The sequence below is a fragment of the Galeopterus variegatus genome, unplaced genomic scaffold (assembly GCF_000696425.1).
Source record: "Galeopterus variegatus unplaced genomic scaffold, G_variegatus-3.0.2 Scaffold707, whole genome shotgun sequence".
NCBI classification, from domain to species: domain Eukaryota; kingdom Metazoa; phylum Chordata; class Mammalia; order Dermoptera; family Cynocephalidae; genus Galeopterus; species Galeopterus variegatus.
The window spans coordinates 340,223-354,792 of NW_007726818.1; the positions used below are offsets into that span (position 1 = coordinate 340,223).

General features: G+C 38.2%; 1 protein-coding gene across 1 annotated transcript in view; it reads right to left on the reverse strand.

Annotated features, from left to right (window-relative positions):
* Positions 1-14,570, reverse strand: part of LOC103589597 (uricase) — a 72,609-nt gene that overhangs the window by 14,230 nt on the left and 43,809 nt on the right. Inside the window, exons 2-4 of the mRNA XM_008571625.1 lie at positions 7,981-8,199; positions 5,649-5,765; positions 5,471-5,549 (exon numbers count right to left, since the gene is read on the reverse strand). Coding sequence (XP_008569847.1) covers positions 5,471-5,549; positions 5,649-5,765; positions 7,981-8,199 — 415 coding nt within the window. The remainder of the gene's footprint in view (positions 1-5,470; positions 5,550-5,648; positions 5,766-7,980; positions 8,200-14,570) is intronic.

Below are 14,570 nucleotides of genomic sequence, written 5' to 3' on the forward strand. Positions count from 1 at the left end.
ACTTGAAGAGCTCATTGGCAGCACAGACTCAGCATGTCTAAAGCTTAACCTCTGATCTCACCCCCAAAATCTAACTCACCCACAGATTTCCCTATCTCAATTAATGATGATTCCATCCCCCCGTGAGCCCAGGCAAAAATCTTGGAGTTATCTTTGACCCCTCTGTCTCATACCACCTCTATCTCATATGACCATTATTCTTTTTTTTAAAGAAATATAATTGATTATACATATTTGTGGGGTAAGAGTTGAATATAAATACTTGTGTACAACATGTGATGTTCAAATCAGGATAATTAGCAAATTTATCATTACAAAATGTAATCATTTTTTGTGTCCATTAACCAATTTGTCATTAACCTGCTCTCCCTCCCCCTTTCCCACCTTTAATAACCACAGTTGTGTTCTCTCCTTCTGAAAGTTCAATGTGTTATCGTAGTTTTTTCTTTTCTCTTTCTTCCTTCTTTCCTTCCTTCCTTCTTTTCATTTATTTTTTAGCTCCCACTAAAAATACTGCATGAGTGAGGACATGCAATATTTCTCTATGCTTGGCTTATTTCACTTAACATAATCTCAAGCCCATCCATGTTGCTGTGAATGGCAGAATTTCATTCTTTTCTATGGCTTAGTACTATTCCATTGTACCTATTCCATATTTTCCTTATCTAGTCATCCGTCAATGGACATTTAGGTTGGTTCCATGTCTTGGCTATTGTAAGTACAGCTGCAATAAACATGAGAGTGCAGGTATCTCTTTGACATGATTGGTAAAGGGACATGAAAATCAACTACATTGTACACTGATAAATTAAAATAATAAATAAATAAATAAATAAATAAATGATTTCCATTCCTTTGGGCATATACCCAGCAGTGGAATTGCTGGATCATATGGTAGTTCTATCTGTAGTTGTTTAAGAAACCTCCATACTGTTTTCCATAATGGCTGCACTAATTTACAGTCCCACCAACAATGTAGAAGCATTCCCCTTTCTCTGCATCCTCATCAGCATTTGTTATCTCTGTCTTTTTGACAATAGCCAGTCTAAGATAATAGCCATCACACTGGGGTGAGATGATATCTCAGTGTGGTTTTGATTTGCATTTTCCTGATGATTACTGATGTTGAGCATTTTGTCATATACTTGTTGGCCATCTGTATGTCTTCTTTTGAGAAATGAATATTGAGCTCCTTTGCCCATGTTTTATATATATATATATTTTTTACTGTTAAGTTGTTTAAGTTCCTTGTATTTTCTGGATATTAATCCCCTGTCAGATGTACAGTTTGCAAATATGTTCTCCCATTCTGTAGATTGTCTTTTTACTCTATTGATTGTTTTGCACAGCTCTTAAACTGGATAATTTTCCCTGGGTCCTCTCCTCTTTCCTCTTCTCACTTTTTATGTTTTTATGGAATGGTCTACTTCTTCCCCACAGCTTCTCCTACCATCAATTTGTTGATGGTCCCCAAATTTACCTGCCTCCCATATTCCCAAACTTGTATTCTCTTTAGCCAATTCCCCAGTCCTCCCACTTTAGGGTCAACTTTAACATCTCCTTTTCTCCAACTTTCCATCCCTACTCAAATACTAAGACATATTGGTTCACTGTGATGTTGTATTTATATATTGGTTTTCATCCACAATTCCTGACTCATGCTACTCTCTGACTTTCTCTTGCCCTCTTTTCACCTGCTCCTTTTTCTCCCTGAGGCAGGAAATTCTCTGACCCACATTGTCTGATTGTGGTTCATGGGACCTCCCATTACAGAAGGGATCCTGCCCCATGCCTGGGAGCAAGGAATGCTGCACAGAGAGGTCAAGAAGAACCTGAACAAACAGGCCTTGCTGGGTTTCCCCACCCAGTCTGTTACTGGTAGATCACACCCTTCTTGTCCAATCACATTTGTACACAACTGTCCATGCTTCAATCGTGCCTATCCAATGAAGTCTTCATAAAAGACCCAAGAGTACAGGGTTCAGGGAGTTCTAGAAAGCTGTGAGAGCAAAGGAAAGCCAGTGTGTGTTTTCTCACTCACTAACATACTTCAAAAATGCCTCCTTGGGCTGGCCCCGTGGCGCACTCGGGAGAGTGCGGCACTGGGAGCACAGCGACGCTCCCGCCACGGGTTAGGATCCTATATAGGGATGGCCGGTGCGCTCACTGGCTGAGCACGGTGTGGGTGACACCACACCAAGGATGCGATCCCCTTACCAGTCATGAAAAAGACAAAAAAAAAAAAAAAAAGAAATGCCTCCTTAATTCCACCCCCCCCAACCTCTCAACCTGTCCATGTCTACTTCTAGTGCTTTAGCTCAGACCCCACCACTTCTTCATCTCTGCAACAGGTCTCCAAATGTCTCACTACTGCCTGTTTCTCTGGCCTGTTCACTGTACCTCGGGTCAGAATTACTCAACAAGGGCCGGCCCGGTGGCGCACTGCTACAGTGCGCTGCTTGGGAGTGCGGTGGCGCTCCCGCCGAGGGTTCGGATCCCACATACAGACCGGCCGCTCACTGGCTGAGCGAGGTGCGGGCGCAACACCGAGGGTTGCGATTCCGTTGCTGGTCCCGGTCCGGTACGGGCACAACACTGAGGGTTGCGATCCGTTGCCGGTCACGAAAAAAGACAAAAGGGAAAAAAAAAAAAAAGAATTACTCAACAAAAGTGTGCTTGCACATGCACACACACACACACACACTCCCCTGACCATGAAAGACCCTTCCTGGTTGTCTGTTGTCATTCTAACAATAACTATGCCTATTGTTTAAGGAGTGCTTCCTAAGGGTCAAAACTGCTAAAAGCTATTAATTGAAAAAAAAAAAAAAAAAAGCATTTACCTCCTTTATTTCTCTGAAAATTTGTTGAGGTGTTTACTGTTATCCTCATTTTATCCACTAGTAGTGTAAGGAGTGTAAGGAAAGTAGTGCAAGGCACTTGCTCCCAATTACAAAGTTATTTAGTAATGGAGCTCAAATTCAAATACAGTTCATTCTGACCCCAAGGCCTCTGGGCTTAACCACTGTACAAAACTGCCTCCAAGTTACACTAAACTGGTTGGTACAGCACATGAGGCCCTTCAGAGTCCAGCCTGAACCAACTTCTTTATCCTCATCTCCACTTCTTACATTCCAGGAATCAGACCCACTGAACCTGTTACTGTTCTTCCAATGCTTTGCCCTTTCAACAATTAGAAATTGCTTGCCCAGTATGGTGCTCATCATGAGCCAGGTGCTCCTCATGAGTTCTACCCACATGTATCCTGTTTCTTTTGCCTATAATTCTCTTTCCCCCTTCTATGCCTGGAATATTCTGAGTCAGTTTTCAAAAGTCACCTGAAATATTTCCTCCTCCCCTGTCAAGCCTTCCAGATGCACTGGGAAAGTTAGGTTTCTGCACCTCTTTGTTCCATAGCATGCCTTTAATCCCTTCATTGTGATCTTTAGCCTCTCATATTGCAATAAATCTGTTTATAAGTCTGTCTCCTGTTATTCATCTACTGCAAACTCACTAGGGTCAGGGAATGTCTTATTCATCTCTTTCTCTACAGCCATTCACATGTGTAATAAGTCTTCAAAATCTAATTGTTGAATGAATAGTACATGAATGAATGACAGAAGCACTTTTCATAAATGCTCTCCTTTTTTAATTAGCTCTCCTGAAGTCTAATTCTAGCCCTGGCTATTATGTCACATAATTGAAAGTGGAATAAAGAGTGTGCTAAGTATCCCAAAAGTCACTGAAAAACAGCTTAGAGCTATGCGGATCAATATAGCAGCCACTAGATGCATGTGGCTATTAAGCACTTGCAATATGGCTAGTGTGACTTGAGATGTGCTATAAATGTAAAATACACACAGGATTTCAAAGACTTAAGTTTTTAAAAGAATGCAAACTATCTCATTAATTTTTTTTTTACATCTATTACATATTGAAATGATGTTTCGGGTATATCGGGTATATAAAATACATTATGAAAATTATTTCCCTCATTTCTTTTTGCTTTTCTAATATGACTACTAGAAAACTTTAAAATTACATATGTTGGGGAGTAGGAGGGGGGGAAAGAGGAATTGGTAAAGGGACTTGAAAATCAACTACATTGTATATTGATAAATTAAAATAAAAAATAAAATTACATATGTGACTTGCATTATATTTCAGTTGGACAGAAGGGGGGAAAGAGGAATTGGTAAAGGGACTTGAAAATCAACTACATTGTATATCGATAAATTAAAATAAAAAATAAAATTACATATGTGACTTGCATTATATTTCAGTTGGACAGAGCTGGTTTACAGTTTCTAATTTTATGAGGGTAGTCACTGTGGTTTGGGTAGGAAAACACCAGTCTAAGAGTGAGGAAACTTTCCTTTCTCTATCCTCCAAAGTCACATATGTAAGGCAGTCAGGAAAGAAGGAAGGAAGGAAGGAGTAAGTAAATAAGTGAGTTGGTTATTTCCATTTTAACTAACAAATAATTCAGTCAGAGAGTTAATATATCATGTGACTCTACATTCTGGGGATTAAAATCATCTTTTCAACTTAATATCAACTATTCAGCAGTTTAATTTTATATTGTTACATAAAATTATATAACAATAATTTTATAACTGTTAATCATGCACTGAGAAGGCCCTAGCTATGTCTAGACTTTAACACAGATAATGAAAAATATTAAACAATAGCTAATGCACTAGAACTTTCTAAGGAGGGCATTATCCAATAGAACTCAGAATGAAAAAGGACCTTATATTTTATTAACCTTTTAATATTTCTGACGTTTATTAGATACCACCTCAAATTCTTATTGAAGAGAGCCAGAGAAGAAAGAAAGAGAAGGAAATAAAGCAAAGACAAAAGAAAAAAAAAAAAGAAAGAAAGAAAAAGAAAAGGAAAGGGGAGGAGAGCAGAGGAAAGGAAAATAGAACAAGAAAAAAGTTCAGTGTCCACACTCTTCAATTACTAATGATCATTAAAGTTTACTTAGGCTCCATGGTTCTTAGAGGTCTTCTAGTCTAACTCTTAAACAGTTGTTAAACTCTGCTCTGGCAACCTCAACATATCAGTGGAATATAAGTATTATTCAGTAGGTATTTCCTATAAAGGCTACTAAAATTATGTCATGGTATGGTACAAAAACGATTGGTTGGAAAATTCAGAGATTTGGGTTCTTGTCAGCTTGGGCCTTCTTTCTTTTTCCTGCCTTACCTCAAAATTGGGTAATAAAATGATCTGTCCCCAGATTTTGTTACAAAATGAATTATTTCATTTTTATATTTTTAAGATAAAAAGTAGACAATTCTTTAATGTAATCCAAAGTCACAATGTTCATTACCATCTCAGATTTAAAAGTCTTAAAAATTCTCTACAGTTTTCCTCCATGTTAATAAAGAGTTGTTTAGAAGAAGAAAAAAACCTGAAGTCACTTTTATTGTAGAATCAAAGCATGAAAATATTTTCTTACCACTCCTCATCTGTTCAACCTCACAGAAGTGTGTCCCAGTGGGAGTGAGAATAAATGCATGGATGTGCTCTACTCCATTCTGAAAATCAGAAAAAAAAAATGTTTCCAGTAAAATTTCAGCATATGCCAGAAAGCCAATTTCTTTAATTAAACCGGGAACAGAAATAATTGAGTTAACCTTTTCAAAACGCTTCCAAGGGACTTCTTCCACATAGACTTGAGCTCGAATAACATGGTTAAAAGAAGAAAGGAAATGCTCACAAATATTCAGAGCAAAGACTTCTATGCTTTCGATCTGTAAAAGGAAACAAAAATGATAGTGATCAGAAATATTTGCCCCATTTAAAAATAATTTTTAAATACTGTTAAACAAAATTATGGGAGGCCATTGTTTTTGCACTGAGCTCCTGCACTAGGTCCCAACAGAGCAGACAAAGCCAATATAGAGTCACTTGTGCTAAATGCCACATAATCAAACTGAAACTTTAAGGAAGCAGATAGATCCCCAAACAGAACAGTCTTTCCTGAAAACAGAATATTCCAGTCTGAGTCAGCTTAATAAGTCCTCTCAGCTTTAACCATTACAAAAAAAGGGAACCTGAAGTAACCTGATGTTAACCAAGCAGTTTTTGTTGTTGTTGTTCTGTTTCCTTGTTCCCACCTTACAAAACCCAGTGTTCTGTTATTGGCCAGGGGAGCTTTCATTCTATTTTGTAAAATGGAGGCTGACTGATTCATGAATTGCAAATAAAAACCAATTCGGTCTACAACTAAATTTGTTGTAATTCTGTCTTTTGACAATACTCATGGACCTCTCTGTCCTGACTGATTCCTTTTGAGAATGAGAGAAGCACAGAATTAGAAAGAATCTGAAGAGATGAATTGGTCCTTATCCCAATTTTTCACTAGAGCTCCCAAAGTGTAGTTAATAAATCACCATCACCAAGTGCGACTCTCCTGTATTTAAAAGAAGTACATTTTGCAGGAGAGGGTTTGTTCAGTGGATGAGCAAAAAGTAACATAACATTTAGATTCTTTTCATGGTGAGCTCAGATATCACCTACGTCAACCACAGCACACTCTATAACACTCTTATCTCTTTATGAATTTTGCAAATGGGACTGCCAGTTTCCCTAGGAAAAATGTTAATGTGGGGCCAACTCACCTTCCTTGCCTTACATACAGGCCTTCTATTGATCATCCCAGCTCCTGTAGTACAGAAAGCAGCTCCCCACTTCCACACAGATTCTCCATATTAATCTCTAGGCATTATTATATGGTCCTAGCATAGTTTACTAATTATTAATGGCTTTGCCCATAATTAAGGTGGACTATTTGTACAGATCCCCAGCATAGCTCTGTTTTATACCGGTTGTCCCAGAATAATTATTAATAGCATCCTATTTCACTATTAAAAGTGTCCTGGTTTGGATAAAAAATTATACAGTCACTCTATAATAAATGAATTTAAACTGTTTTTAACATTCAGGTCCATTCTTTTGCTTTTCTGCAACCTCTCACACAGGACAGGAAATATAAGAATCTGTGGCACCTGGCCCTCTTCCACATCACAGTACAAACCTGTTTTCAAATGATTTTTTTCAGGAGAGCAATTCCTTTTTCTATGACCCTGTCTGTGTTTGCTGGGCCATTCTGATTAGCAAGAGAAAGCTTCAGCATGGAAATAGGCCTTGCAGAAATTATGTTCCAATTAGTTTATTCATTTAATGTACCAAGGGTGTTGATTTCATGCAAAAACATGAAAAAAGATGTTGTCCAGTCTATATTTCGTGTCTTTTTAGACTTCTTGGCAAATAAAAAATTATGTTGAATGGCTCAAAAATCCACTGGTGATCCAGCAGAGCTTCACTCACACTTAAAGAACCTGGAGGTAGAAGGGCTAAAATATCGATCCTGTCATGTCTAAGTCTCTCTTGAAAAGTACAATTAACCACCATATACGGAGAGTAGGTGGTAATGGAGTTGAGGAAGTTAAAAAGCCATTAAAATTCGGACAAATATATTTTGACAATAAAAGAAACATATCTTATATTCAATATTTTCTTCTGTAGTAACAACAGGAAGAGAAATAGTACTTTCTTCTATAAATGCATACCATTCTTAAAGAAAAAAAAATGATAGGACTCAAAGGAATGCATAACAATAATGTGTTAAATTCTATTCTGAAATCTTCTCAGGACCTCAATTTCCTATGATCCGAATTAGAGATCATGTGTAAATATGTCTAATAGAATTCTCTACCTAAAAGACTATAGCGAGATGAAAGCCAAGAAGATAGGACCAAGAAGTGAATTAAAAAAAAAACAAAAAAACAAGCTTTTCTGCAAGCCTGAGAATTTTAGGAGAGAAAAGAACATTTTTAAAAATGGTTTAAATGTAAAAATAAGTTAAAAGTAAAGGAAACCTGAAAAAAGCAAGTAACACTCCCATGCTATCTTATAGTGAATTCTGCATAAAGATAGGCAGCATTTAAGAAGAATCACTCATACCCCTTTGAACTTTGCCAAGACGTTAACTGTGTTCTTAATGGTGTCTGTAGGGATGACATCTGAATTATCTCCAAACTGGTAATCTTTTTTGGAACTTAGAGTAAGTTGCACTGAAGTTACCACCTCTTTAATGCTGTGATATATTCCATCTCTCTGAATATGGAGAACTTTTACCATCTCTTTTCCATAGCCAGTTCGGACAAACTCCACTTCATCGTGCTGCAATGAAAGACATATTCATCTGATTGAAAAAGGTTAAATGAAAGCAAAAAGTCAGCTGCAATTTGTTTAAGCCTTAATTTTATCATACAATTATAAATTTGAGTTCAGAGTATTTATAAAAGCAATATCATTTCCTGCCTTTGAAGACAAATGGGAACTTGTATACAAAAAAGACAATCCCAAGAAATAAATAAAAATATATCAGATTGCCCTGAAGACAGACAGGTAGATGACTTTCTTGATGATAGAATAATAATAATAATAATAATGATAAATAAATAAATAACAATAATAGAACCTCCTGAGTCAAAACTATGCTGACTTGCTCTGTTTACTTTAATCCCTGCTAACTTAATCCTTATAACAGTTCTGTGAACTAATATTACCATTTTACAGAGGAAGAAACTGAGGTTCAAAGTGAATAAGTGACTTGCCCTAGTTCACATCGCTAATAAAGGACAGATTCAGGATTTGCATTCAAGTCTGTTAACTCCAAACTGTAGATAGGCCACTGTGTAAACTATCTTTCTTCCCTGAAATTTCCTGACTGTATTAACTGGAAATAATTATATGTCCTTTGTTATAGAGAATGATATTCTGGAGAAAATGCCCTGTGATCAATAGAAACAATTTGAAAATTGCCTTTTCTACTTGTGGCTGGGAAGGAGAAGAGTATTTAGTGACAGGGTCCAGATTACCTTCAGGAGTGCAGAGCCAGGGCTGTCGGCTGCAGGAAGAGCTATGCTTTTAGTTAAGAGACACTTAATAAAAGCCTGGTGATTGATTCATTAGTACTCTTGTCTGAAGCTAGAGCCTAAGCAAAAAGGCTCCGGGTGGGGAGACAAAGAAGGAACGCCACTACCTTTCCCTCCTAGAAACAGAGATGTAAATTCTCTCCTTACTGGAGATGGCTCTGAGCTCTTATCTTTCCATCCATTTATCTTCCCATACTTTCCCACCTTTGGAAGCCTAAAAATTCTCTCTTCTTTGTCTTGTCACTTCTGAAATCTATGGCTCTTTGTTAAAATACTATTTAAGCAAAGCACCGTCTCCTGCCACTAAATATCCAAGGTACAGTAGTTTAGCCTGTGAAAGCAAGTGGTACTTATGTGGTGTACAGAAAGATTAAATGATAGCCACCTTTCATATCCCCACCCCTTCTCACCCCTCCAGCTTCATATCTGGCCACATCCTATATCAGACTCTGCTTCAGCTATGCTGAGCTAATTGTGGGTGCCCAGGCACTGCATGCTTTCTCTGCCTGTAGGATTGTGAATTTGCTATTCTTTCTTGCTCAAACACTTTTTCTCCTCCTCGCTACCCAACCACCAGCCTCTACACCAGCCTTACTTCTTCTAGTCATCTTTCCATTCTCAGATGTAACTTCCCCCAGGTAATCTGCCCCAGCCCTTCAAGTCTGGAATAGGTGCCCCTTTTATGTGCTCTTGAAACACTTATTGCCTTATCAGAATCTACATGGATTTGTACTGTAATTGCCTCTTCATGTGTCTGATTCATTTTAAAGCAGTACACTATGAAAACAGGAACAAGATCTATTTTGGTTACCATGGCAACCCCAGCACTCAGCACAGTGCCTGGAACATAAACAGGTGCTTAATAAATGAGTCATGAATGAATGGATGGTGCTACCACCACCTCCACTGCATGTATGATGACATGGAATGGTTAATGAAAATACACAAAAGATTTCAATGCCGGAAGAGCCCATTCAACTCAGACCCAATCAGGAAGTTCCTCTTTCTGGGAAAGTGGGGAAGGGAACTTATGCCTTCTGATCACCACAGCCTGGAGATCACAGGCACGGCAGTGATCACAGGCCAGAGAACAAAGGCCCAGGGAGGGCAGAATTGAGTGAAGAGAGAGTCAGTGATGCAGCACAAAGTGTTCACATTGCTAACAAGACAGTGCTCCAGCACAGCACAGCCATCCTGGAGTTCACACGAGACACACGCAGGAGACCCCAAGAAGGCTAAGCAAAGTTTGGCACTTGCGCAAAGCTTGGGTAATCAAGTTTACTGAGCAATAAGTCAGAATTAAAAGGACCAACCATCTGAGCCTGGAGCAGGATGGAACAAGTCCACGTGGGACACCCAAAAGAGTCTCTCAGCAGGACTTAACAGAACAGAGGCTGTTCTCCCCGAGTTGTGTAGTTAGAGAAATCAAAAGTAGGTGTCGAACCCCATTGTTTTTGAAGCAGAGTATGGTGCAGAGATCCATGTCCAAGATAACCATACAGTTACAAAGGTTGCTCTCATCTGGAGGGGAGATGGGTGGCTAAGAGGATGGGCTTTGGGCTCTGGAGTCATGCAGCCCAGGTAGAATCCTTGTTCTGCCACCTATCAGCTCTGAACGAGGCAGATTTCTCCATCTATAAAATAGGAATAATAGTAGTGTCCATCTCTCAGGACTGATGTGAGGATTATATGAGAAAAGACATGAAGCACTTAGAAAAGTGCCTGGCAAATAGTAAGTGCTCAATAAATGTTAGCTATAATTATCATTGGTAAATAATAATTATATGTCAAATTTTGCATTAAATGATCCTTCGAGATACCGATAACTACCTAGAGCACACACCAGTCCAGATCTGAGCTGGGGAAAATCAAAGGGCTGCTGCCATGATAAGACCTACTTCTGCTGCCTACCCTCAGGTATATCGTCCTTATGTAAGTTTTCTTGATCACTGATACCCACACCTTCGATTGTCATTCCTCAGGTATTTGTGTCTTGAGGAAAGAAAGTTATAAAAGAAAACTCAATTTCCTAGAGTAATCCTCTGGACAAAATACCAGCATTAAAAAACCTTTACCTGGCTGTACACAAGAAAAATCTCCTTTTCAATACATGTCTTGAAATGTAAAGGGACAGAGAATCATTACCTGTCTGCAAGTAATGTTGGAGAGAACTCTCAGGGATTTTATATAACTCTTAATGAATTTCCATTTCTGCAATGAGATGGTGAGTGTTCTCTTATTACCAGGCCATACTGAAAGTGATATAGGTTGTCACCACAGGTCGAGGAGTTCTTAGCCTGGAGTCTGTTGATTTGAGGCAGAACAGTGCACTCCATGAAGTTGTAACTAAACCTTTATGTGTTTGAGGAGTAGAAGGGGTAAATTTTTCTGGGGACAGCATTCATAGGATTTCATTAGATTCCAAAAGGGTTCATGACTCATAAAAGTTTAAGAACCACTGTTCTGTGTAACTGGGGTCCGAATTGTTAAAATCACTTTGGTCAAACTGACTGCTGTGGTCTGACAGCTAGCCATGAGATAGCAGGAGGGAGACGACTTGTTCATTCTTGGCATTCAGCCACTGGGATGCAATGGAACTGCTAGCTTTGTTCAGGTCACACTGGAAAGCCATGTAAAGCACATGGACCCTAGAGTCTGACTGCCTGAGTTTGAATTCTGGCTCTACTAGCTGCTAGCTGTATGGCCCTGTGCGAGTTACTGAATCATTCTGCCCCTTCCCCTTTTGATCTGTAAAATAGAATAATGATAGTACCTATTTCCCATAATTGCTGTGAGGCTGAAAGTAAGTGCTTAGAACAGGGACTAGCACATAGTGTCAGAAAATATTAGCTATCATTATCTGGCCTACCAAGTTGACCAAAAGTAGTGGTTGGAACATTTTGATATCAGTTCCATCGCTAAGTATGGAGAATTTGCCTTGTTTCTTTTTTTGATAAAGAAGACTGAGAATCTCATACAGGTGTGTGTTGCTTTGTGCTGTAGGTATGCTACTAATAAAACAAATCCTTGTCAATATTGATTATATTTTAAATGAATCCTAGCTGCGTATACACAGAGGGCAAATCTTTATATAAACCTAATTCTTCTCCACCCATGCTCCATACTTTCTAGCTCTGCACATTTATCCATGCCTCCTTTTATTGTTTTGCTTTTTGTTTTTTAAATTTCCTATGCTTACTTTTAATAACATTCACATATTTGTGCTTAAATGTATCAGATACCAAATGAGTTTACCCAGACAGAGGCAGAAAGAAGTACATTTCTTTGGCCACACAGACAGGATTTGACTCCAAGTCTCTGTGATTTTTAACCTCCAGCCAACACTCTTTCCTCCTGCTCGCATGCCCTCTTTCCAAATATAGTGGCTCATTCCACACTGGGCTTCCTCCATCAAGTTTTCCTTGATGCCTCCAACAGGAAATAATGTCTCCTGCCTTTGAAATCCCAATGCACTTTAGGTGAACAGTCAAAGCTGAGGTCATTTTCTTCCTTTATTATTAGTGTATACATCTTAGTACTCCCAATATCAATGTCTTGAAGGCAATATCTTCAAGTCATCTTCATGCTCCCCACAGCACTTGACAGTGCTCTGTAAATGGTTATAAACTATTTGTCGAAGGAATAAGCTCCCTCATTTAGCAGATTATTTGAGAAAATTTAGGTCATTTTTATTTTAAACAGGAAAAACACTGTTTTTCAGCTCTAGCTTCAGGTTCATATTTTCAAGTTATAGGATGAAGTAGAGAGGTAGAGAGAGACCCAACCTACATCAATCTATATTCTCCTATAAGAACTCTCATAGAAAAAAGAAACAAGGTTTATTTGTGTCACTTGTGAGCTAAAAGTTATTCTCAGAAAATAAAAATCCTTTTGAAAGTGCCTGTGGACCTCTATATTATTAAATATTATCAGAAGTAGTGGTGTTATGGCACAGTTTCCAACTAGGTAAGCCTCTAGCACACACTCATTTATTTTTTGCACAGAACTTCTTCATTTTATTGGCTTTCTTTAGCCATAGTCTTATGTTTTTGATTCCAGTATGTCATACTTCAACCATTGAATTTCTCTACTCTGCTGGCAAAAGAAAATATTTCATTTAAGGTTATTGTTGTTTTTAATTAGCTTTTTCCAAAATTCAGATGTAAGTTTTGATTTGGTATATATGTGTGTTCACCAAATACGTGCTCATCTATGTAGATTTTAATTAGAGGAAGATTATTGGAAAAATATTAAGAAAGATAAGGGGAAACTTTAATAAGTTTAAATTTTAAGTGACTAGAATTTTCTCTCAAGAGAAGCTCTCTTAGAAGAGCTTCTATAAGCATCATCTCTACCCTCCATAATAGAGAGAAATACAAAAATGTTAGCTATTTAGGACCTATCACACATGTAAAAATATCAATTCAGTCGTAGCATGTCGTGACAGAAGAAAGAATATTCATAGAGAGTCTCTCTCTCTGTCTTTGGAATGTGCTGCAGAAGTTCTTCCAATTCTCTGCCTAGGTTTCTCCTTTGCCTGCTATTATCTTGGGCATTCATGAACAAAATGACTTTAGAGAAAAATGCTAAGCTAATATGAGAAAAGTGAGCACTCGAACAATCTTAATATCGCTTTGGTGGGTTTTAACAACACATAATAATAAGAATGATAATGGTGAATAATAATCTTAGAGGCAGCTGGTGTTTTATTTGGCTGCATAGGATCCACTAAATGTTGGATGGGAAAATATTGGTATCCAGTAGAAAATGTCATGTTGCTTTAACCTGCAGAGTGGCTTATTATTGCTATCTATCAAGGGGAATATGCGTTATGTTCAAAGTATGACTCTAAAGGGATCTATCAAACAGATGTTTGAAGAACAGTATGAGAACTCAGCTGCATAATTATGGTGGAAAGGATAACCCATTACCTAAAGAAGACTCCATTTACAGGTGCTCAGTTATTTCCATTCTTCTGCCTATTACCAAGGAAGAGAATCTCATCACTAAATGCCAGAAAAAATGCCAATTTTCTTGCCAGCTTCTCCACAGCACTAGCAGCCTTAGAGCAGGGAACCTGGAACCAGGACCATGGAAGCTTGTAGGATTGGGAGCAGAAAACCCCACAATAAAGAATTGATGGAGACCTCTGAAAATGCAGTTGGAAGAAAATTTTACTGAAATGCACTCATTAAAAGATATGTTTCCTAATGTGTAAGTCTTGAAAATAAAAGTAATAGCAGCAACCACTTATTGAGGGTTTGATATGTGTCAGGAAATTTGCATATAATATTTCCTCTAATCTTTTACAAGAATGCTGTGAAGTAGGTATTATTAACCAAGTATGACAAACAAGAAACTAGGGTAAGGTTTCCTTCCAAAATCACACAGTTACTAGGAGATAGAGGCAGGATGACAGCCCAGCCCATGTGCCCCCAGAGGACATGTTCTTTCCCACTACATCATAGTCCCTATGCCTCCTTTGGTGGCCGGCTCCTCCATACATTAGGGAGAGAAAGGAAGCACTTATTCTGATTCTGACAAAAGAAGGAATTGGTGATGCTGCTGCAAAAGCTTGCATTTATATACCATTTTCCCATTTTTTAAGTTTTC